The sequence below is a fragment of the Maylandia zebra genome, linkage group LG1 (genome assembly GCF_041146795.1).
Source record: "Maylandia zebra isolate NMK-2024a linkage group LG1, Mzebra_GT3a, whole genome shotgun sequence".
Lineage (NCBI taxonomy): Eukaryota > Metazoa > Chordata > Actinopteri > Cichliformes > Cichlidae > Maylandia > Maylandia zebra.
The window spans coordinates 13,785,213-13,810,789 of record NC_135167.1 but is presented as its reverse complement, the minus strand read 5'-3'; the positions used below and the strand labels follow the sequence as shown (position 1 = coordinate 13,810,789).

The following is a 25,577-nucleotide window of genomic DNA, read 5'->3' as shown; positions in this document are numbered from 1 at the left end:
GTGTTTCCTGTAAAAGTTAATGCAAGTGGTCTGTAATGTGTGTCAACACTTATGTTACCTCATAGACCAGTGTGTTGCTATGGATGAAAGTGGAATAAGGAAGAGAAAGAAGTCACAGAATGGCTCCACTGACCTTACCAAAGACAACAAGGAGGTGGTGAAGGCCGTTGCCCTTCAAAAAGATGTAAGTATGAACCAGTGTGCTTGACTTTTATATACATGCAGGTTCCTGAGAACAAGTCTCACTAAATTTTCACACTAAAGGATCATCCTTACCTTTTACAATAATAGAGCCTTGGAACTGAGTACCAGGCAGTACCACAGCAAGCATCTCTACAGATTAACTCCATAATCATCCACTCAGCAGTGCAATCCAGACGCCTAATAAGCTCCATAAGACCTAAAATAAACTTATGGGAACTGAAAGGTTTTCTCAGGTTAAAATAGGATTATGATAGTCGTTGCTCTCATCCTGGAAAAGTCCATTCACACATATTTTCCTGCAGACTTCTGTAATTCTCTTTCTGGCATAAAGAAAAGTCACTGGCTTTGTATCTTTATATCAAGCCCCACCAGATCGCTGTTTATTTTAATAGATCTTTAAGATTTTACCCAATGTTTGCATCCTTATATCCTCAGGTAGGGCCCTTCTGGGAGGCCGTCTCACATTTGAAGCATAAATCTAAAAGTGACCACACCCTAGGCTTTAGAATGACCTACCTGAAGAGATAAGGCTTGGAAAATCAGTTACTTTGGTCTCTTCTTTAAACACATTTTATAGACTTGTTTTTATGTGATATTGCTTTTTTATTTCTTCTTCAATCAATCAATCAATCAATCTTTATTTATAAAGCACTTTTCATACAAAAAAAATGTAGCACAAAGTGCTTTACATGGTTAAAAGCAGCTCACCCCACCCTCCAACTCACTCCCCACACTCTCATTAACATAAACGATGTGAATACACGCATATCTTCCCCCCCCACACAAACACGCGCGCACACGTAATTCTGCTGCGTGTCTTCTTTTATTATATCGGCATTTACAGTCATGGTAAAAGTAACCCTCCATCAATCCTAATTCAAGACAGTAAAAAAAAAAATCCAGTCCTTACCAGGTACTAAAATGATTTAAATAAACATTAAATGAACAACAACACATAGCATATTATAATGTTTCATTATTTATTTACCAAAAACTGAGCCAAAATGCAGAAGCAGTTTGTGGACAAACTAAGTACACCCAATGATTCAGTATCTTGTAGAACCACTTTTATTTGCCATAACTTGAAGTAATTATTATCTTATTGGTCTCTCACATTATTGTGGAGGATTTTTTTTACCTAATTTTCTTTACAATATTGCTTCAGTGCTCTAAAGTTTGTAGATATTTGTTTATGCAGCTTTTCAATTAGGTTCAAGACTTAGACAGGGAACTTCAGCACCTTGATTAGTTTCTTTTTTTCAGCCACTTTGTTACAGATTTGCTGATGTGTTTGGGGTCATTCTCCTGGCTCATGACTCACTTTTGGTCAGGCTAGCTGTTGGACAGATAAATCTGACTCTAGAATACTTTTGTATACAGGAGTTAGTGGTTGACTAAATGACTACAAGGTGCCCAAGTCCTGTGGCTGAGTCACCCAAACCATTACCCTTCCACTAGTGTGCTAAACATTTGTCAAAAGTTGTTTGTGTTGATATGGTGTGCCTAAAGGACATTTTTACCCTACAATTTCACCTGGCAACCCATGCAACTTGTCAAACTTCAGCTATGCTGCCATGTTCTTTTTAGATACAAAATGCTTTTTCCTTCCAACCTTTCTACACAAACCATGTTTGTATAGTCTTTTTCAAATTGCACTGTCATGATCCGCAACATTTAACATGCTAGCGGAGGCCTATGGAAGACGCAGCTCTTGTTTTTTGGGGGGTCTTTTTTCCGAGCACCAAACAGCCTGACCTTAGGGTGAATTTTCTGGAATACTCACTCTTGACAACCAGAGATGGGCAGTAACGTGTTACAAGTAACACTTTACTGTAATCTGATTACTTTTTGTAGTAACGAGTAAAGTAAGGGATTACTATTGTAAAAAAGGTAAGTAGATTACTGTTACTTTCCCGTAAGCACGCTGCGTTACTGCGTTACTAAAACCGTGTCTGATGACAATGACGTAAGCGAGTGCAACATTCGTGGCAACAGCTGTGTGCAGATCAGATCAGAGAGTATGAACGTGCAGCGTTTAAAGCGTGGAAGTACTGACCTTACTTTGAGTTTCATTCCGTAAAAAGTGACAAAAACATTAGCGTCCGCTACTCACTGCTTCTTCTTTCTCCTAGCGTTTTTCCCGCTCGGTTGCAGGGTCCACTTTTCTGCAAAGTCGTCTCCACTTGGGTCGGTCAAGGGCGTCGGTCAGATCGGCTTCGATCTTCTTCACGTCGTCCTTGATTCGGTCCATCCATCTCCGCTTTGGTCTGCCTCTAGGTCGACGTCCTTGGGGGCTGAGCCGCAGTGCTGTTCTCACCACTGAGTTCTCATCTCTCCGTACCACATGTCCGTACCACCGCAGCCTCGCTTCTTGCATCTTATCTGTGATTGGCGCGATTCCCATCCTCTTTCTAACGTCGGTGTTCATGACGTGGTCCCATTGTGTCAGGCCTAGGCACCATCGCAGCATCCGCATTTCCATCGTGTGAAGGGCTTGTTCGTGCTTTGCGGTGGCTGGCCAGCACTCGGATCCATAGAGGGCGACGGGGCGCACTACACTCTTGTAGATCTTTGACTTGAGGCGATTGGGCATTCTTCGGTCACACAGGACGCCGGTGACTTGGCGCCATTTCATCCACGCTGCGTTGATCCTGGCTCGTACATCTAGTAGGATATCGCCGTCATTGCTGATCATCGATCCGAGGTATTTGAAATGAGGTACTTTCGCCAGATCTTCTCCATCGACGCTGATCGTGCCGTCGGTCTGGGGGCCAGCCTCTAAGTATTCGGTCTTGTTGGTGTTGAGCCTCAGGCCGAAGTCAGCTAGGCGAGTCTTCCACTGCTGCGTTTGGTATTGCAGTTCTATTCGCGATTCATCGGCCAGGAAGACATCGTCGGCGTAGAGAAGTGTCCAGGGATGGGGTGACTGGAGATCCGCCGTCGCAGTGTCCATGCAAAGGATGAAGAGCAGCGGGTCCGCTGCTCACTGCGTGGGAAGAAAACCCCTAAACTTCCGAGCAAGCACCGGCAAATACTACCAGGGAATGGGAAATTCACAGACAAACTCGCGGATTCTTCCACTGACCGCTGCGGCACACCTGCACCAGGGCAAACATCAGCCTGCTATACAGGTAAAAATAGAGCAACAGGACCGCTGAGTCTTTGATTTAATTTATTTTCTGCTGTTTCACTTGCATTTATTCGAAAGACTGAGTGTAAACACAAAAAATATTTTATTTTATGTGCTGGAATGCGCAGAAAATAGGTTTAAATGTCAAACAAATTTCTTCCACTCAGAGAATGTTGCCTATAATTTAATTTTTGCTTGATGGATAAAGTTAAAAGATTAAAACTAATAAAACAAGTTTAAAAAGAGACTTTTCTACTTGATTACATTTTGTATGATGGATTATGCAGAGAAAGTAGAATTGGGCTGAAAGATCTATTGCTTTATTACCTATTCAGGTTGTAAATCATGTTTTTTTTTTAAAGTAACTAAGTAATTAATTACTTTTGAAAACAAGTAATCAGTAAAGTAATGAGATTACTTTTTAGGGGACGTAATCAGTAATTAGTTACTGATTACTTTTTCAAGTCACTGTTGAAAACATTGGGAAGTGTCTTGAAACCTCAGATTTATTGGCAGTAATAATTGCTTCTTTAACATTTTTACTAATGTCTTTCCTTTACAACATTGTGTTATCAGACACTTGAATGCTTCAGACCCACAACTTGACAATGTTTCTGCTCTTAGAAGTGGTCATACTTGCTGATGATCAGTTAATTGTGTAAAAGTGTATTTGATCATTGGCAGTTGGCTGGTACTCAATTCTCACTGAATGAGGTATACTTAGTTTTCTATTATTGTTTTTGTCACGGCTGCGGGGTGAGCCGTGTGGTGTGGAGGAAAGGAGGACCCAAAATGCAGGCAGCCAACTGATGATATGAGTGGCGTTTATTTACAAGGTGGCAGTGGCAGAAACAGGCAACGAAGCATGAGAAAATACTAACGGAAACCTAAACTGGGAGAAACTAAAGAGCAAACCTGAAATCTTAACGAAACGGAGAGTGGAGCAGAGAGACGCAGACTAAGGAACAGGATACCAAGAAACACAGCCGAGCCGACAATGAACACAGACCAACACCCACTAAATATACACACACAAGGTAATCGGGTAATCACACACAGGAGGGAAGAACAGCTGAACCCAATACACATGAGGACCGGAGGAGACAAGCTGAACACAATGACAACAGACTTTCAGAACAAAACAGGAAATCTAGAACCCGAACCGGACACAAGGGGGGAGGACACAGAATAACTAGAACAGAGGGAAATAATCATAAAACACAAAACGCTGGGCCAACGACCCAGCACCATGACAGTTTTTTTACATACTGCTTTTTGAATTTTGGCTTAATTTTTGTTAAATAAATGAAAAAGTATAATTTAATGTTTTGTGAAACCATTTTTTCTATTATGTTTTGATTAAAAAAAACAATTAGAATTGAAAGAGTGTGTAATTTTTAATTACTAGTTAACTAGTTAATTATCGCTTTGGTGCCACGGACACTGGTCAGTGACCTGGATTCAATAACCCCAGGATGTGTCTTTTCTGTATTTCTTTATTAATCAATACAATATAATAAATATACTATCAAGTTAGGTTTGCCTTTAGCCAGTTTACATTACTCATGCTGGTTTACTTGTGAAAATGTAATAGGATTAGCCAAATTCTTGGAAAATACTAACTGAAAACTCAGAGGTTGTTGGTTGTTGTGTTGATCTTTGGATCCTCCTCCAAAATTATTATGATGATATCAGATCAACACCAACAAAGGGATATCAGGGTGTGTGCTGACATGCCTCTGAAACATTGTGGTCAAGGTGGTGTCTTTGAATGTGCAAACTAAAGTGGTGGTCATCCTTTTTATGAAGACGGGACCATACTCTGTATCCTCCCTTACAAGATGCATGCAAGGGTACAAAAGAGAAGAGTCTGCCCCTTTGTTGGACCTCAGATTCAGAATAAAAAATGTGGTTTCACTCTGGTTGAGGAACATTAAACCAGCTCTTTGCTCCTCTCAAGGATACTTGGGAAATTTCTAAACAAGTATAGAGATGACAAGCCTCTCTGTTTTTTTTTTTCATGACTAGGTATTGCTGGGTATTGCCCTTATCTCTTGCCTGATCTATCTATAGTGACTAAAAAATGAAATTACCTATAAAAGTGGCATTGCTGTTTGTTTTCACATGTTGTGAGATGTGAGAATTTTGCTTTTAATGATAAGGGACTTCTTCATCTTTAATTTAGTCTTTAGCAGCTTACTCTGCCTCACTCAGCATGGCAATGTAATGATATCTGATTGAACCAGTTCTTGAGTTTAACTGCTGCTGTCAACCAACTTAAAATCAAAATATGACACGGAAATGGTGCATCAACTATTTCCACTATTATTTCAGATCCCAAGAGCTGAAGCACAGCCACGCATTAAACCGGTGTTGCTAAAAAAAATATTATTTTATAATATAATTATGATGTTATAGAACACATGGGAATGATAGTTTCCTGAAAACAGTTACTGACATTAAATAACTGAAAAAACACATTAATATTTTTTATTTTCCATGTGCTTGCTTAGGTTGGTCTGCTGAGTGGCATTTGTCTCATTGTGGGGACTATGATTGGCTCAGGCATTTTCATTTCCCCAAAGTCTGTTTTGCTGTACTCGGGAGCTGTGGGACCTTGCCTCCTAATCTGGACTGCTTGCGGCGTGTTATCTACTCTTGGTGAGACCAACATTTTAACTCATATTTCATTGTATTCAGCAACCAGTTCTGTTGCTATATCAGGAATCTAATATTCTTTTCAAGTCATGTAGACAAATAATGATGGTCAAAATAGGAACAAGTTCACACAGTATCCGTACTTTTGAGTAGTCCGTACTAGAAAAGACTCAAAAAGCACTATATAAATATAATAATGTATATATACACGGTTCGCAGCCGAGTGTGAAGCAGCGGGAATGAGGATCAGCACCTCCAAATCTGAGGCCATGGTTCTCAGCCGGAAAAGGGTGGAGTGCCCACTCCGGGTCGGGGATGAGTTCCTGCCCCAAGTGGAGGAGTTCAAGTATCTCGGGGTCTTGTTCGCGAGTGATGGGAGAAGGGAGCCGGAGATCGACAGACGGATTGGGGCTGCAGCTGCAGTAACGCAGACGCTGCACCGGTCCGTCGTGGTGAAGAGGAAGCTGAGTGTAAAAGCGAAGCTCTCAATTTACCGGTCGATCTACGTCCCTACCCTCACCTATGGCCACGAGCTGTGGGTAGTGACCGAAAGAACGAGATCGCGGATACAAGCGGCAGAAATGAGCTTCCTCCGAAGGGTGGCTGGCCTCTCCCTTAGAGATAGGGTGAGAAGTTCAGCCATCCGGGAGGGGCTCAGAGTAGAGCAGCTGCTGCTCCACATCGAAAGGAGCCAGTTGAGGTGGTTCGGGCATCTGAAAAGGATGCCCCCTAGGCGCCTCCTGGGTGAGGTGTTCCAGGCATGTCCCACCGGGAGGAGGCCCCGGGGCAGACCCAGGACACGCTGGAGAGATTATATCTCTCGGCTGGCCTGGGAACGCCTTGGTATTCCCCCGGATATGCGGGAGGAGGTGGCTGGGGAGAGGGAGGTCTGGGCCTCTTTGCTTAGGCAGCTGCCCCCGCGACCCGGCCTCGGATAAAGCGGATGAAGATGGATGGATGGAATGTATATATATATATATATATATATATGTATATATATACACTCAACAAAAGTATAAACGCAACACTTTTGTTTTTGCTCCCATTCCCCATGGGATGGACGTAGAGACCTAAAATTCATTCCAGATACACAATATAACCATCCCTCCCAAACAGTGGTCACAAATCAGTCCAAATGTGTGGTAGTGGGCACATCTGCTATATTGAGATGATCCATCCCACCTCACAGGTGTGCCGCATCAGGATGCTGATCTGACATCATGAGTAGTGCACAGGTGTACCTCAGACTGCCCACAACAAAAGGCCACCCTGGAATGTGCAGTTTTTTGCGCTATTGGGGGTCTGGGGACCCAGAACCAGTCAGTATCTGGTGTGACCACCATTTGCCTCATGCAGTGCAACACATCGTCGCATGGAGTCTATCAAATTGTCAATTGTGGCCTGTGGAATGTTGGTCCACTCCACTTCAATGGCTGTGCGAGGTTGTTGGATATTCGTGGGAACTGGTACACGCTGTCGTATACGCCGGTCAAGCACATCCCGAACATGCTCAATGGGTGACATGTCCGGTGAGTATGCTGGCCATGCAAGAACTGGGACATTCTCAGCTGCCATCTGCCCTGAACAATGTGAACCATGATTCATCCGTGAAGCGCACACCTCTCCAACGTGCCAGACGCCATCGAATGTGAGCATTTGCCCACACAAGTCTGTTACGGCGACGAGCTGGAGTCAGGTCAAGACCCCGATGAGGACGACGGGCATGCAGTTGAGCGTCCCTGAGACGGTTTCTGACAGTTTGTGCAGAAATTGTTTGGTTGTGCAAACCAATTGTTCCAGCAGCTGTCTGGGTGGCTGGTCTCAGACGATCTTGGAGGTGAACCTGCTGGATGTGGAGGTCCTGGGCTGGTGTGGTTACACGAGGTCTGCGGTTGTGAGGCCGGTTGGATGCGCTGCCATATTCTCTGAAACGCCTGTGGAGACGGCTTATGGTTGAGAAATGAACATTCAATGCACGGGCGACAGATCTGGTTGACATTCCTGCTGTCAGCATGCCAATTGCACGCTCCCTCATTGCTTGTGGCATCTGTGGCATTTTGCTGTGAGACAAAACTGCACATTCCAGGGTGGCCTTTTGTTGTGGGCAGTCTGAGGTACACCTGTGCACTACTCATGTTGTCAGATCAGCATCCTGATGTGGCACACCTGTGAGGTGGGATGGATTATCTCAATATAGCAGATGTGCCCACTACCACACATTTGGACTGATTTGTGACCACTGTTTGGGAGGGATGGTTATATTGTGTATCTGGAATGAATTTTAGGTCTCTACGTCCATCCCATGGGGAATGGGAGCAGTAACAAAGGTGTTGCGTTTATATTTTTGTTGAGTGTATATATTAGGGGTGCAACGATACTCGTATCGATATTGAACCGTTCGATACAGTGCTTTCGGTTCGGTACCCATATGTATCGAACAATACAAAATAAATTTTTTATTTATTTTATCAACTTTCCTTCTGACGATGCTGTCTGTGTTGAGCGCTCAGTGGATCTGCGCTCCACAGTGCAGCCTAGGCGGAGTAGTCGAAAGCAGATTCACTGAGCGCAGGGCAAGCTAGCGAGACAGAAGTTAAGCTCTCCTTGCAACATGGCAAATTGAACCTCCCCCACCCTCATTCAGATTTGGCGTTTGGAACTATTTTGGTTTTCATGTGACGTATGACCCTGAAGGTAAGCGCGTCATGGACTAAAGTAAAACAGTATGTTGGATGTGCCACGCAATGCTCAATTACATGGGTGGGAGCTAGTGTGTTAGCGCAGTTAGCTCGTTAAGGTGTTGGCCGTCCAGCCCCATGCATGGGCGATCCGCGGTAGCTCGTTAACGGAGATTTGCCGTGTTGTGGCGTTAACGTCATTTCAACGAGATTTACGCTGACAGCACTAGTGGGAACACAACAAATATGACTGCACATTTACACCGACATCATCCTAGTGCAAAGACAAGTGGAAGCAGACAAAAACAACAAGCACGCATGCTACAAACTTTACCCGAGTCATTTAGACAGCCGTTAGCACATGATTCTTCTTATGGGGACCTGATATGTTTAATATGCTGCTGAGAATATAGCCCAGACGAAGCGTATAGTATAGCTTTTATTTTGGAAAGAGCCATTTCTCTGTAATAAACTTTCTTTTCCAAAGATGAGTGATTCCTCAATCAGATACAGGGCTCGCAAAATCGCCGACATCCCGATTTTTCCAGTCGGGCTACCAAAATCTATCTCTGCCCTGCCCGTCGGGCTATCGTAGGAAGGAAAAATATATGTCAATGGTTTTGCATTCTTTCGGAAATGTAGCTGGGTAATTATGTCATTGGCATTGGTGAGCCACTGTCAATATGTGACATATTGAAATCGCGTTTGAATTTGCGCTTGTTTTTTGCTTTCACTTTGCAATCGCGTGAACTGTGTATAGAGAGCGACAGCACTGATTGGTGAGTGATGATAATTTGCGCACCAATTCCTCTGGCATCGTCTTATCAATCGTTAGCTTACTATGCAAACATGACAAGTGAAATCTCCCGCAGCAAGCTTAAACATGTGAGAGGTTGATCGCGCAGAGAATCGCTGAGCGTTATGTGGGTGCGTGTGTAAAAGCAGCAGGATACATATTGTAGCGGGTCAGGGCTGTTCGGGGTTCTGTTTGTACAGTTATGTTTTGTTTATGTTGCCATAGTGACGGGTGACGCCCTCTCGCTGCGACGGTGTGTCCTTCCGGGGTCAGAGGGCGCCCTGTGTGTTGTTGTTGCTGTGCTGTTGCCGCGCTGAGCAGTTTGCTAGCGGCAGTGTTCTTCTGCAGATGTCAATAAACGGCTGTGCTCCCTGGCTAGCTCACGGGAAGCAAGACCAAACGATACCTTCGTCTCCTCCTTGTCTGAGCTCACCACAATATTTTAGTTCTGCTGAGCCAAGTAAGACAGGTCAGGGTGAAGAAGTGACAGCCAAAGAAAAGCTTACCACAAAACGGAAAAGTTATGACAAATCAGACTATAAGGCAAAAAGAAAGTGCAGCTTTATGGTTTCATGGACAAAAGAATTTCTGTGGCTGCAATATGACAAGCGAAATAACCAGGGCTGCACATAAGTGGTCCGCAGGTGCGCATTCGCTGTCAAAATAAAAAACGGGCACAAGATAAGAAGTTGCAACGCGTGTTTGCATACATAAGATTTTCAGGAGGAGGACAGACATTTGTTTAGAACTCTTAAAGATGTCAAAGAAGCAAGCTCCTTTAAGCAATTACTGTGATGTTCTTCCACCTCCAAAGAAATGTCAGAAGGAGTCCGAACCACAAAAGAAGCACGTATTCTCGGAAAAGTAGTTGCAGGAGGTGAGCTGGCTTCAAACAAATGATGAACGCACAGAGATGTGGTGCGGAATGTGCCGTGAAAATTTAATAAATGACAAATTAAAAAGGCATGAACGTTTTTTTTTTTAATCGAAAAAATATCGAACCGTGACACCAAAGTATCGAACCGAACCGAACCGTGAATTTTGTGTATCGTTGCACCCCTAATATATATATATATATATATATATATATATATATATATATATATATATATACATATATATATATATATATATATTACATTTATATATAAAATTTATTTCTGGAAGCACAAGCACCTGCAATGTAACACAAAAAGTTAGAAATAAACAAATTTAAAACCATTTATTTTAAGCTTATTAAAACTAAAAGGAGAGGTAAACGGGATTGAAAATGGCCTGTATTTATATAGCGCTTTACTAGTCCCTAAGGACCCCAAAGCGCTTTACACATTCAGTCATCCACCCATTCACACACTGGTGATGGCAAGCTACACTGTAGCCACAGCCACCCTGGGGTGCACTGACAAAGGCAAGGCTGCCGGACATTGGACCCTCTGACCACCACCAGTAGGCAACGGGTAAAGTGTCTTGCCCAAGGACACAACGACCAAGACTGTCCATGCCGGGGCTCGAACCAGCAACCTTCCGATTACAAGGCAAAGTCCCAACTCTTGAGCCACAATCGCCCCATGAGAGCATAAGAAGCAAGGGAGATATAATGACCAAGCATATATGAGTGTCACAGACATGCAAGGTTTCTTACCACTGCTTTGAATGCATGGACTCAAGTTTTGAAAGTCCCTTCTTCTGTGTTGTTTTACAACTTTCTTTTCTGTGTTTTTGTGATTTTATGTGTGGCTGTATAGGAGCACTGTGTTATGCTGAACTTGGAACCATGATCACCAAATCAGGCGGCGAGTACCCCTGTTTCATGGAGGCTTTTGGCTCTATTGTTGCCTACCTTTACTCCTGGACAACTATTATGGTGTTAAAGCCTTCATCCTTTGCTATCATCACACTGAGCTTTGCAGAATATGCCTCTACTCCTTTCTACCCTGGCTGCTCTCCACCTCTAATTGTCACCAAGTGTCTAGCAGCAGCGGCTATATGTAAGTTCATGCTTGACAGCAATAAACTATACACAAGTACAGAGTCACTTTAGAAGTTCATACATGACTATACTTTACAATGGAAACCACGATTTTCAGGCCATATTAGCCATTTCAAGCTAATGTGTGCCTTATTTGTAAGGTGTCCAGAACAATGTCATTGCCCAATTTGCAGATGTAAAAAAACAACAACTTTTATTGAAATTAAAATGATTAAAGCTAACTGTGAAGCCTACACATGACTCAGACCACACAGTATTCTTGCTATGTGTTTCTTTTGTTTGTTGCGCTTCCACAGTGTTTTGGGGTAAAAGGAGTCAGGTTTCCAGCTGACTCCACTCTCCTGTCACCAGCTCTTCCTCGCTCTGTCAGCTTCTGGCTGATGTACAAGATCGGTCACTTTACCCCCCTTACCTGCAGGGACAAAATGGCCAGCCCTCCATTCGAGGTGTCCATTTGCAGGACAAAAAGGGAGGGAAAAGTAAGGTGTGGGGACCTCCCCAAAGAAGGGCTTCTTCACCTACACAAATGCCGCCTGACACCACTCCATCCACTGGACCAGATCTGGTTCACCCTTCCGGGCATGAACTTGTGGTAGTACATGGGCAGGCTGTGATGGATGCTGTTTCTCCATCTTTGGGTGCACCTGTCCGCCCCCAAAGTGGTACCCCAAATACTGGACCTCCCTCTGTTCAACTGCACACTTCTTCAGGTTGGATCTGAACCCAGCTGCCTCAGGGACTCCAGGATCCCAGCCACCCATTGCACATGCTCCGCACATGCTGAGCCTTTTCTTAACCAGGCTCACCAGAGAAGCGCTTTCCACCTCTCTTCATGCTTTCACAATGTGGAGGTGACATATTTGTGTGGCTCCTCCCCAAGCGCACCACCTCATAGTTAACGTCCTCCACTTGTAGTGTGACCACAAAGGGTCCTTGTCACTTGGTGAGTAACGTTCAGCTTAAAGAAGGAAGTAATGCAAGTACTTTGTCTCTCGGTGAAAACTGCCTGAGTCAACAGTGTTGACGTTACCAGATCTGGAGCAAATTTTCCCCAGATAACCTCCTCAAAGTGTGCAGCTTTGCTCTCAGGTCCAGGATGCATTGACTCTCATTTTTGGCTTGGACCTTTCTTTCAGTTTTCTTTAATCAGGTGCAACACCCCCCATGGCTTTCTGCCAAGCAGTAGCTCAAAGGCTGAAAGTCCTGTGGAGCCCTGGGGAGCCTTCCTCACTGCAAATAACAAAGGGTCTAACCAGTGATCCCAATTGCATTCATCCTTGTGAATGAACTTGCAAATCATGGAATTTAAAGTCTTATTCAGTTACTCCACCAACTCATCAGTTTGAGGGTGGTAGACGTACTGTAGGTCTGAACAGATTTAATTCCCAACAATTCCTACAACTCTTTAAGTGTGTGAGAGACATGAATCATGTGCCCTGATCAGTCAGTATCACTTTCATGATCCCAACTCAGGAGATGACCTGAAACAGATGAGCATTCCAGGAGGTAATACCTGGAGTAGACCATCCACCGGATAGCCATTCGTATCACATCCCTAGCAAATTGTTCCCAGAAATAGGGGATAGACGTGAGTTATCTGCAGCCTTCACTGTATGCATTTTTATTTTGAACTTTATGTGCAGAGGTATAATGGGATACTTGTGAAGATCCCTAGGAACACAGTTCACCTCCATCTACTCTGCCTTCATTAATAGCCCATTTGCCATTGGGCATTATTAAAGGCAGAGTGGATTCGCCACTAGGGTTTGGTGGATCAGGGTTTGTGTGTTATCCGTGTCCACCAAAGCCTGGCGTGTACCCCCTTGACAACTTACTGGAATGCTGTACATCCCTCCTGGACCAGGGCAGGTGTTTGGAGCCCCAGGTATGTGAAACACCTCAACAGACACTCAGATCCCAGCCGCCTGCACTTCCAGCACTCCTGTGCCACCCACCGTGGCTTGGATACATTGTCTGCTCCTTCCAGGGCCTGGGCAAGCGGACCAGGTGAAAAATGGTTTGTGGCCCAAAGCACCAGTTGCTGCTCCCCTAAGGAGGGGCCAGGGAGCCTCTATCTCAGTGCTTGCATGAGCTGTGGTCTCCTGGCTGGCTGTGGATCTCTGCTGCCTCGGTCCGTGCAGCCAGGTGGTCCTCTGCAAGGGTGACCGTGGCTTCCAAGCTTGCTGACTGATGGCAGCGGACCCAACGTGCCATTTCCAGGTCGTCCATGAACTGCTCCAGAACCATCATTGCCACGCCTCTCCCTCTGATGGCCGGGCTGCAGACACCTCACTGCTGTGTCATGCAGCTTCCAGGCCCATATGAACAGCTGGTCCTCTGCCATCATTTGATTGTCCCGGAACCGCTGGTGATGGTCTTCCGGGTAGAGGCCCAAGTTATCCATGGCAGATGCCCTTAAAGTTTCGTCGTGAGGCCAGCGGCAGGCTCAGAACCGCCATCTGAGCCACTCTGCCACTGTTACGCCTGTGGCTCTGAATGCCTCCAGAAAGACCCAAGGGTCGTCACCCTCCCCCATCCAGTATATCATCACCGCCAGTGGACGAGGGGGCGGTGGCAAAGTGACCCTCACCCACCTCCCCAAAATCTGTGCCTGATGCTCGGTCCTGAAGTCTCCACAGCTGCTCTCTTTGCTCTGCTGCTTGCTCCACATGCATCGCAGCCATTTCAGCTGCCACTATCTGTGCCAGCAGTTAAACCAGCTGTGCGGTTTGTGTCCATCCATCCATTCTCTTCTGCTTATCTTTGTCAGGGCCATGTGGGGGCTGGAGCCTATGCCAGCTACCATAGGGCGAGACTGGTGACCTGGCCAGATCGCCAGTCTGTCACAAGGCTAACACAAAAAGACAGCTTTTGGAGCAATTGGACTTGCATTTTATAATGGGCTTTGGGCTTATGATGGATGGTAATTATTCACTTGGTTTCATACTTTCTCAGGCTATATGTGATAATATGATGAGTACTGCTCTTCTGAATTCAAATAAGGGGCACCATCCTCAGCATTCAGAAAAGAAAAGAACAAAACTGTTTTACATCTTTGTTTTTAAAAATGACATACTTCAAACTGCTTGCATTTTATCTCAAATAACCTTACTGATGTATCCAGATCAGGCAGCATTCAACAAATTACACTAAAATATTTTTAGTAAGCAGATACCATAACCATCAAGGCCCAGGTAGAAACGTGGGCCTTGATGATGAACCTGTGAAACTATTTTAGCTTTCTATACAATTACAGATGATGTACTGGTTGAGTATGTTGTTTTTAGTTATGCATTTCTGTATTACATTGCTAGTACAAGCATGTGAAAAAGTGTACCCTCTTTCTAAGGTTTTACATAACAGGAGATGAGCAAAAAATCATCTAGATCTTACTAGATCTAGAACCATTAAATTACAACCTCATGATGAAATAGCTATGTCCAAATGCAGGAGCAGTGTATGAAAACTGGAATACACTCCACGATTCAGTAGTTTGTAAAACCCCTTTTGGCAGCAATAAATTAACTTAGTCATTTCTTCTATGACTCTCAGTTTCCTTCATCATTATGGAGGATTTCTGGCCCACTGCTTTTGCAATACTGTTCAGTTCAGTGAGGTTTTGGGCATTTGTTTATGCACGACTCCTACCACTGCTTTTCAGCTAGAAAGGGCTGAATTTTTACTGAGTGACAGATATACCTATTGTTGTGATATTTTGATACCATGGTAGCATTTACAGGATATTGTTTTGTAGTGATATTATACAGAAAAGAGTTACTCAATAAGGCCCATTTACTAGTTGTTTTTCTCTTTCTCTCTGACCCAAGAATTGATGTGTAAGAATCACAGGCTGGTACCCCAAGGTCGAAAATACCACAGAGACGAGACCACTTCCTTACTCCCATCCTCCCTTCCTTATCTTTTAGAAAAGAGCTTGTTAAAAAGCCAGGTGGTTTGTTTCAGAATTTTACTAATGAAAGAACTCTGTATTCTATGTCTAGGAGTGTATTTTGCTGGGATGATCATAAAATGTAGCTGAACTGATAAACTACACAAAGGATACTTCTTTGCTCACAAGGCAGGAAGACGTTTCCTTATTTGGTCTGTAGAATAGAATAGAATAGAATTCAACTTTATTGTCATTGCACATGCACAGGTACAGGGCAACGAAATGCAGTTTGCATCCATCCAGAAGTGCTTTAGTGATATAGATATATTACAGTAAATATAGATATGTAAGTATATTACAGAAATGGGTCTATTATGGTATGTTATAATGTACACGGTATGAAGTATGTTGTGAATATTCTATAACTAAGTATGTACAGGCTGTAGTGAGTACAAGCTATGAACAGGATATAAATATGAAAAACTATACAGAATATGAAATAAATAACTTTACAGAAATCTGAGATATACAGCTATACAGAAATGGGAACTATGCAAGTTGTAAACAGTTGTAGGATTAAAGATTATTGAATGTACAGAATGATTATTTACACAGAGCTATACAGTAGTGCAGTTAAGATAAGTGAGGGTGTAGATAGTTTCTACAGAGGCTATATAAAGTGCTAGTGGTTGTGAGTGGTGGTTCACTCCATGTTATTATTGTGTGTTTGAGGGTACAGTTGTCCATTGTGTGTGTGTATGTTCAGTCCATGAGTTTAACGTGGGTCAGATGTCAGGAGGCAGAGTTCAGGAGTCTGACAGCTGTGGGGAAGAAGCTGTTCCGGTACCTGGTGGTCTTAGTCCGGAGGCTCCTGTGGCGCCTCCCAGAGGGCAGGAGGGTGAAGAGTCCATGTGATGGGTGACTGGGGTCTTTGATGATTTTCCCAGCCCTTTTCAGACACCGCTTCCTGTAGATGTCTTTTATGGCAGGAAGTGGTGCTCCGGCGATGCGCTGGGCAGTTTTCACGACCCTCTGCAACGCCTTCCGGTCCGAGGCAGAGCAGTTCCCGTACCAGACTGTTATACAGTTGGTCAGGATGCTCTCGATGGTGCAACGATAGAAGTTCACCAGGATGTCTGAGGACAGGTGGTTCTTCCTCAGAGTCCTCAAGAAGAAGAGGCGCTGGTGAGCCTTCTTGACCAGCTTGGAGCAGTTGGTCGTCCAGGTGAGATCCTCGGAGATGTGGACTCCCAGGAACTTGAAGCTGCTCACACGCTCCACAGCCGTCCCCTTAATGTGGATGGGTGGATGTGGGTCAGCATTCCTCCTGTAGTCCACGATGAGCTCCTTGGTCTTCTCGGTGTTAAGCAGCAGGTTGTTTGTGTCGCACCACTCAGCCAGACGATCCACCTCCTCCCTGTAGGCGGCCTCATCGTTGTCACTGATGAGGCCAATCACCGTGGTGTCATCTGCAAACTTAATGATGGTGTTGGAACCATCAGCAGGTCTGCAGTCGTGGGTGAAGAGGGAGTAGAGGAAAAGGCTCATCACACAGCCTTGTGGTACACCGGTGTTCATTGTGATGGTAGATGAGCAGTGGTTATCCAGCTGGACATGTTGGGGGCGGTTGGTCAGGAAGTCCAGTAACCATTTGCAGATGAGGGAACTGATGCCCAGGTCTGTCAGTTTCCTGATGAGTTGTGAGGGGTGGATTGTATTGAATGCTGAACTGAAGTCTATAAACAGCATTCTGGCGTAGGTGTTGTTGTTGTCCAGGTGTGAGAGGACAGAGTGCAGTGCGATGGAGACTGCATCCTCTGTGCTCCTGTTCTGGCGGTATGCGAATTGGTGGGGGTCCAGGGTGGGGGGGAGACAGGATTTGAAGTGTGCTAGGACCAGCTGCTCTAAGCACTTAGTGATGATGGGGGTGAGTGCTACTGGGCGGTAGTCATTGAGGCAAGATGGGTTGGAGTTTTTGGGTATCGGGACGATGGAGGTGGATTTGAAGCAGGCCGGTACCACAGCGTGGGCCAAGGACAGATTGAATATGTCTGTGAGCACTCCTGCAAGCTCCCCAGAACACGCTCTGAGAACACGCCCAGGGATGCCATCAGGACCTGCAGCCTTGTGGACATTGATCCTGCTCAGCACCGCTCCTACATCGGTGGGGGAGAGAGTCAGAGGTTGGTGGTCTGGCGTCATGTCTGCTTTGGTTGTGGTTGTGGGGTTCCCTCGCTCAAAACGAGCATAAAAGTTGTTGAGCTCGTTGAGGAAGGAGACATCAGAGGATGCGGGGGAGGGTTTGGTGGTCCTGTAGTCTGTAATGGTCTGGAGTCCTTGCCACATTCGTCGGGGGTTGGAGTTGGAGAAGTGTTCTTCTACCTTCTTTTTGTAATGGTGTCTGGCTTTTTTGATGCCCTTCTTTAGATTAGCCCTGGCTGTGCTGTAGGCGTGTGCATCTCCTGACCTAAAGGCAGTGTTGCGGGCCTTCAGGAGGAGACGAACATCCCGGTTCATCCAAGGCTTCTGGTTGGGGTACATGGTGATCCGTTTCTGGGTGGTGACACTGTCTGTGGTTTCGGAGATGTAATCCAGTACAGATGATGCGTACTGGTCCAGGTCTGTGTGGGTGAACATATTCCAGTCTGTGTTTTTAAATCTGTCCTGGAGCACTGCCTCTGTCCCCTCTGGCCACACTTTAATTGTCCTCACAGCAGGTTTCACACGTTGGATGAGTGGTGAATACCTAGGTGTAAGGAACAGGGAGAGATGGTCCGATTGTCCAATGTGGGGGAGGGGTGTGGCTTTGTAGGCTCCAGCCAGGTTGGAATACACATGGTCTAAAGTCTAAAGCAACAATAAAAGCAGCCTCGGGGTGTTTATTCTGGTGTTTGTTAATGGCTGCAGAAAGTTCTTTCATGGCCAACCTAGCATTAGCGTCGGGGGGGATATACACGGCAGTGAGTATGATCGAAGTGAGTTCTCTGGGGAGATAATAAGGTCTGCATTTGACCATTAAAAACTCCGCATTAGGTGAGCAGTGACTCTCAGTAGTAGTGGAGTTCATGCACCAAGCATTGTTAATATAAATGCACAAACCTCCACCTCTGGTCTTGCCGGAGTCATCTGCTAGCCTGTCGGCTCGGTGTGTGTGGCGTCCTGCTAACTCGATAGCATTGTCCGGGCAGCTGTTGTTCAACCATGTTTCGGTGAAAAACATGACATTTGAGTCCATAATCCGTCTGTTGTTAGTGATGGAGAGCCGTATCTCATCCATTTTGTTTGCCAGAGAACGGACATTGGCGAGAAAAATACTGGGTAAAGGCAGCCGGTGTGGTGTTAGCTTTAGCTTAGCCCGTAGCCCTCCGCGCCTACCTCGCCTTTGTTTACGATCTCGGCGCCGTCTGCGTGCACTTCCGCCCGGCCGGGGAGAGTGGGCAGCCTCCGGTGTTCTGGAGATCTCTGGGATGAGTCGGAGATCGGCGATAAAACTGTTGGAGTTGTGAGTCCAGATGTCCAGAAGCTCTTGTCTGCTGTAGGTCAGCAACGCACAGCAATTCTGGACGAATAATCCGGTTAAAAGTAGATAAAAAACCGCTAAATAGCAGATTCTGGAGAGACACTGAGCCTCGCGTTGTTCACACGCCGCCATCCGGTTTGAACTGAGAACCTGTTCACATTTCTGCAGGACATATTTTGCTGACAATACCTCATGCTCTATTTTGCAAGACACCCACTTAATACGCTCCTCACGTTCCCTAAAATCAGTAAATGGCAACATAGACGCCACTAATAAACCATTTTATGCACCCCCTAGAGCAGGAGCTAACTCCTGGTATGAAAATGCTAGAACAGCTGCTCGTGATTTAGGAAACAGTAATTGTTATGTCTGTTCAAAGGGTAACCCAGAACAGGTTATAGTAGGATACCCCATATCCGGTTTCCCCCTCACTGAGGGACTAGAGAAAATCGGCGGAGATAATGCTCTCCTTAAAGACACTTTACAGTTGACTCTGAGCCCTCTCGACTGCCTACTTAGACACACACACACACCAACTAACCCTGAGACTCCATTAGGCGAATTATTGAAGTTATCTAATGACACCGCAGGGACCTGCGCCCCAATGAAACGCCCCAAGAATAGGTTAAAGCCCTCACTACCCCTAGGACAGATCCTTTTCCATTTTAATACTAGTATGGTATGTCTGCGCAGACTAAAGTTAACTGGCCCAGACACCCACATAGATTATACAAAGGATAACTACACATTTTTCTCTGACTCCCCAGGTGCACGCTGTAATGAGACATGGCTAGCTGTCTCTGTGGCTGAAGTTGTATCATATCTGGAGGAACACACACACAGTTCAAGTTCGAGCGGAGAATCGATCATTGTTCCCCCAGACGGTGTATTAAATGATACTGACTGGGGGGAGTTAGTTAAATCACACATGGTCACGCGCCTAACTAGAGCAATCCCTAATGGTTATTGGATGTGCAATAATACCCTTAGATTAGCTTTACCTGTTAATTGGACCGGTACCTGTGGTCTAGTGACCGTTGATGTATGCTGTACTTTCATTCCCAATAATACCGCCCCTAACGGTTCATTCACACAAGCTATGAATAGACTTGAAGCATTGCAGATAGAACTAATTGCCAATACAGGCCACGGTCAGTGGCTAGATAAGTGGCTACAGGACACGTTTGGAAAATGGAAGGAACTAATTGTAGCCTTTGTAACCGTTGCAGCATGTTTTCGATGATTATTGTCTGTTGTGTGATACCATGTATACGCTCTCAGAATTTTTGATATTAAGCTTGCTCGAAGGACCAGTTACATTTATGATTTGTTTTACGTTTATGATTTGTCTTTAGATTATGTTATTACATTCTGTCTTTATACTATGTTATCATTTCATGATAAAAGGGGGGAACTGTTGTGATATTTTGATACCATGGTAGCATTTACAGGATATTGTTTTGTAGTGATATTATACAGAAAAGAGCTACTCTTTCTCTCTGACCCAAGAATTGATGTGTAAGAATCACAGGCTGGTACCCCAAGGTCGAAAATACCACAGAGACGAGACCACTTCCTTACTCCCATCCTCCCTTCCTTATCTTTTAGAAAAGAGCTTGTTAAAAAGCCAGGTGGTTTGTTTCAGAATTTTACTAATGAAAGAACTCTGTATTCTATGTCTAGGAGTGTATTTTGCTGGGATGATCATAAAATGTAGCTGAACTGATAAACTACACAAAGGATACTTCTTTGCTCACAAGGCAGGAAGACGTTTCCTTATTTGGTCTGTACCGGTTTGAACTGAGAACCTGCTGACACACGAACCTTTTTCCTCTATATAAGCTGTTGTGTACTTAATAAACCTTTGAGTTGATTATGGGAAAGCAACCTGAAGCAGTCTGTGTTTCCTTGTTCTCCCAAGCTACTCCCGGCGCTGTAACTAACCCGCTGAACGGCATACTTGAGTGTTACTTTGAATAATTAGGAATCTTATAAGGAAAGGACAGAACTCTGCTTATCGCTCACGCCACGGAGGAAACCCGGGATGGAAATTTCCTTCAATTTTGGTGTCAGAAGTGGGATCCTGACGAAGGTAAATATGCGTCTTTTATATTTATATAAGACCGTATTATACCTCTCTCAGTGATCAACCTATAAAAGAAACGGGATATGCTGACGAAGTTTCACTTAGTGATCCAGAGAGATACACTGACGACTTCCTTAGTCCTTGAATAAAGTAAATTAAAAGCAGAAAGACACAGGAAGTTGCCTGTTGTATTGCGAGAAGCTGCTCGTTAAGTGAGAAGTTGCTCACCCAAACAAAAATTTAAAGTAACCTCAGCTGTGCCACAGCAAAATACTAACATAAATCCTTCAAAGCGTGTAAACCCCTCTGGAAATCACTGAACATGGGTCAGAATAATTCAAAAAACTCAGACAGGTCCGAGAAAAAATCGAAATCAACTGTAAAACCAAAAAAAAGAAAAATATAAAGTTTCAAATAACGGCTCAGTACGCCTCCCACTTCCGGTCACGTGCAACTCACGTCCGCGAATCGGTGAAGACTTCCATGATTACGTAACCAGAACATGCGGAAGTACTTACGTGACTGACTTTGTTTACAACTTAAGAACTGTAAGTTCAATGCATTCTAATTTATTTCCGGAGCCCTATCCTGAACGATTATCGCCAGAAAACAGGTCAGTAAAACTGAAGGCCAGTGCAAGTACTACCAGGATCAATTTAGTAAATGAGTAGAAGCTTATCCAACCTCAAAAGAAACTGCAGAAGTAGTCTGTCAAAAGTTGAGCAATGAAATAATACCCAGATTCAGAATACCTCACCAAATTAACAGTGATAGAGGACCTTCATTCACATCAGAAGTAATTCAAAAGTGTGCTAAAACTTTAATGACCTGGATCAAATTACTTCCTCAAGTCCTCTGTGAGATTAGAATGACTCCATCTGCAGTAACCAAATTATCTCCATTTGAAATAAGACCGTTTCCAACACCATGGTCAGCTTCCAGAGGGGCACCGCTATTAGAAGGTGATGTATATTGCATTGTCCGACTATGTTCACAATCTGGTAGAAACACTGAATAATAACTATCAGAAAGTTTGTCTCTCTCAGCCTCTCCCCTCCACAGTTCCACCAGTGGAGACCAGGAGATGCGGTGTTGGTGAAGCCGCTAAAACCAAGGACACTCTGGGAGGCCGCGCATTTTCCAGCCCCCAGGCTGTACTGGCAGTGACGAGAACCAGCATCCTTACGGACGGACAACCTCAGTGGATTCATGCCAGCAGGGTTAAGACCAGCCCAATCGGACCATCTCAGGCGTCGGATCAAGCAGACGACATCTCCGGCGGGCCAGCGCCCGGATCCAATGTACATACACACACGCAATTACTGATTAACACACAACGCCTGAAAGAGCCAAGGCTCAGAGCTCTTTGATCCTTCACGTGAACAAGAACAAGGTACTCAACATCCAGCAGGAACAGAAAGCCGAGAGTACCACATGATGTCTAATCTGATAAAGCTAGACTCATTCCATCCTGATCATGGAGGAAATGAAATGCCCATTGTCATCATACGACGCTTATTCTATGTCTCTCGAACCTGGGACCAGGCCAGAAGACGACTGAAGAACTGTTTTTCTTATATATTTAGGTTATTTATCATATCTATCGCATTAACTTTAGGATTTTTCTTTGCTATCTTGTATTGTAGACTGCAAGCATGTTCACATTTCTGCAGGTCATATTTTGCTGACAATACCTCATGCTCTATTTTGCAAGACACCCACTTAATACGCTCCTCACGTTCCCTAAAATCAGTAAATGGCAACATAGACGCCACTAATAAACCATTTTATGCACCCCCTAGAGCAGGAGCTAACTCCTGGTATGAAAATGCTAGAACAGCTGCTCGTGATTTAGGAAACAGTAATTGTTATGTCTGTTCAAAGGGTAACCCAGAACAGGTTATAGTAGGATACCCCATATCCGGTTTCCCCCTCACTGAGGGACTAGAGAAAATCGGCGGAGATAATGCTCTCCTTAAAGACACTTTACAGTTGACTCTGAGCCCTCTCGACTGCCTACTTAGACACACACACACACCAACTAACCCTGAGACTCCATTAGGCGAATTATTGAAGTTATCTAATGACACCGCAGGGACCTGCGCCCCAATGAAACGCCCCAAGAATAGGTTAAAGCCCTCACTACCCCTAGGACAGATCCTTTTCCATTTTAATACTAGTATGGTATGTCTGCGCAGACTAAAGTTAACTGGCCCAGACACCCACATAGATTATACAAAGGATAACTACACATTTTTCTCTGACTCCCCAGGTGCACGCTGTAATGAGACATGGCTAGCTGTCTCTGTGGCTGAAGTTGTATCATATCTGGAGGAACACACACACAGTTCAAGTTCGAGCGGAGAATCGATCATTGTTCCCCCAGACGGTGTATTAAATGATACTGACTGGGGGGAGTTAGTTAAATCACACATGGTCACGCGCCTAACTAGAGCAATCCCTAATGGTTATTGGATGTGCAATAATACCCTTAGATTAGCTTTACCTGTTAATTGGACCGGTACCTGTGGTCTAGTGACCGTTGATGTATGCTGTACTTTCATTCCCAATAATACCGCCCCTAACGGTTCATTCACACAAGCTATGAATAGACTTGAAGCATTGCAGATAGAACTAATTGCCAATACAGGCCACGGTCAGTGGCTAGATAAGTGGCTACAGGACACGTTTGGAAAATGGAAGGAACTAATTGTAGCCTTTGTAACCGTTGCAGCATGTTTTCGATGATTATTGTCTGTTGTGTGATACCATGTATACGCTCTCAGAATTTTTGATATTAAGCTTGCTCGAAGGACCAGTTACATTTATGATTTGTTTTACGTTTATGATTTGTCTTTAGATTATGTTATTACATTCTGTCTTTATACTATGTTATCATTTCATGATAAAAGGGGGGAACTGTTGTGATATTTTGATACCATGGTAGCATTTACAGGATATTGTTTTGTAGTGATATTATACAGAAAAGAGCTACTCTTTCTCTCTGACCCAAGAATTGATGTGTAAGAATCACAGGCTGGTACCCCAAGGTCGAAAATACCACAGAGACGAGACCACTTCCTTACTCCCATCCTCCCTTCCTTATCTTTTAGAAAAGAGCTTGTTAAAAAGCCAGGTGGTTTGTTTCAGAATTTTACTAATGAAAGAACTCTGTATTCTATGTCTAGGAGTGTATTTTGCTGGGATGATCATAAAATGTAGCTGAACTGATAAACTACACAAAGGATACTTCTTTGCTCACAAGGCAGGAAGACGTTTCCTTATTTGGTCTGTACCGGTTTGAACTGAGAACCTGCTGACACACGAACCTTTTTCCTCTATATAAGCTGTTGTGTACTTAATAAACCTTTGAGTTGATTATGGGAAAGCAACCTGAAGCAGTCTGTGTTTCCTTGTTCTCCCAAGCTACTCCCGGCGCTGTAACTAACCCGCTGAACGGCATACTTGAGTGTTACTTTGAATAATTAGGAATCTTATAAGGAAAGGACAGAACTCTGCTTATCGCTCACGCCACGGAGGAAACCCGGGATGGAAATTTCCTTCACCTATATTTTTTATTTGTTTTTCACTCATTCTCTTGTAGCTTTGCTGGGATCACTGCTCTCTTGCATGATTCAATTTAGCCAATTTTAGTTGTTGGATAAATGGTCTCATATTTGATTCTAGAATGCTTTGGTATATAGAGGAGTTAATGGTCAACTCAATGACTGCAAGGTGCCCAGGCTCTGCAAAACGAGCACAAATCATTACCGCTCTACCACCTTGCATGACAGTTGGTGTGAGGTGTTTGTGCTGATATAATTTCTTTTGTTTTTGCCAAATATTCTCCACTTTGGTCTCATCTTTGAAAAGAATATACTTCCAGGAATCTTGGGTTTTTTCAGATGTATTTGCAAATTTTGCTACCATATTTTATTAGAGAACTGAGACATTTTTCTGGCAAACCTTCCAAGCAAAGCCATACTTGTTCAGTATTTTTTTATTTGTACTGTCATCAACTTTAACATTGAACATGGTAACTAAGGCCTGTAGAGTCTGAAATGTAACTCTTCGGTTTTTGGCAACTTCTGTAATCCTGGGAATATTGGCACTTGGCACTATAGATTCATGAAGTTCAAATTGCTTGCTTTAAAATGTATACATGCCTTACAACTCTTCTGAGATTGACGAATAGTAAAGTTGTTTCTCCAGTATCTTTACTAACTTCTATCTTTACTATCTTTCCCCCTTGCCTCTGTGTTAACACACACCTGAATGATCCAGACTAGAAAACTGCCAAAACTGCCAGTGATCACTGCAGTGTAGTTTATTAGCAGCACCAGTTGGTATTAAACCTTTTAATTTCCATGGAAAACATGATTTAGTGTCATTCATCTGAGGTTGTATTTAAAGGGCAAATAAAACATAAAAGACACAAAAGAATAAGTTACTGCTACCGAAGATGCTGAAGAGGCTAACTCTTTTTCTGTTTATTAGGCCAGGAAAACTGGACTTAACTGGGTTACTGAGTATGTGCATATACATTTGAGTCCAATGCTCTACTGAGAAGTATGTGTCATATATTTTCCATTTCATTACTTTTACAGGAACCAACTAAATTTCATC

General features: G+C 44.0%; 1 protein-coding gene across 1 annotated transcript; it reads left to right on the top strand.

Annotated features, from left to right (window-relative positions):
- The first annotated feature begins 71 nt into the window (after window positions 1–71).
- LOC112435162 (b(0,+)-type amino acid transporter 1) lies at window positions 72–24,343 on the top strand. The gene is made up of 4 exons (XM_076881757.1): window positions 72–184; window positions 5,848–5,995; window positions 11,212–11,454; window positions 21,998–24,343. Exons 1-4 carry the CDS (start codon window positions 80–82, stop codon window positions 22,048–22,050), a joined length of 549 nt encoding a protein of 182 aa, XP_076737872.1. The 5' UTR covers window positions 72–79; the 3' UTR covers window positions 22,051–24,343.
- The last annotated feature ends 1,234 nt before the right edge of the window (window positions 24,344–25,577 follow it).

Bases quoted from the DNA above. Each gene is read 5' to 3' on its own strand.
- LOC112435162 (XM_076881757.1), top strand. From the start codon at position 80: ATGGATGAAAGTGGAATAAGGAAGAGAAAGAAGTCACAGAATGGCTCC. The intron at 185-5,847 runs GTAAGTATGAAC...GTGCTTGCTTAG, and splicing joins CCGTTGCCCTTCAAAAAGAT to GTTGGTCTGCTGAGTGGCAT. The intron at 11,455-21,997 runs GTAAGTTCATGC...TGTCTCTCTCAG, and splicing joins TCTAGCAGCAGCGGCTATAT to CCTCTCCCCTCCACAGTTCC.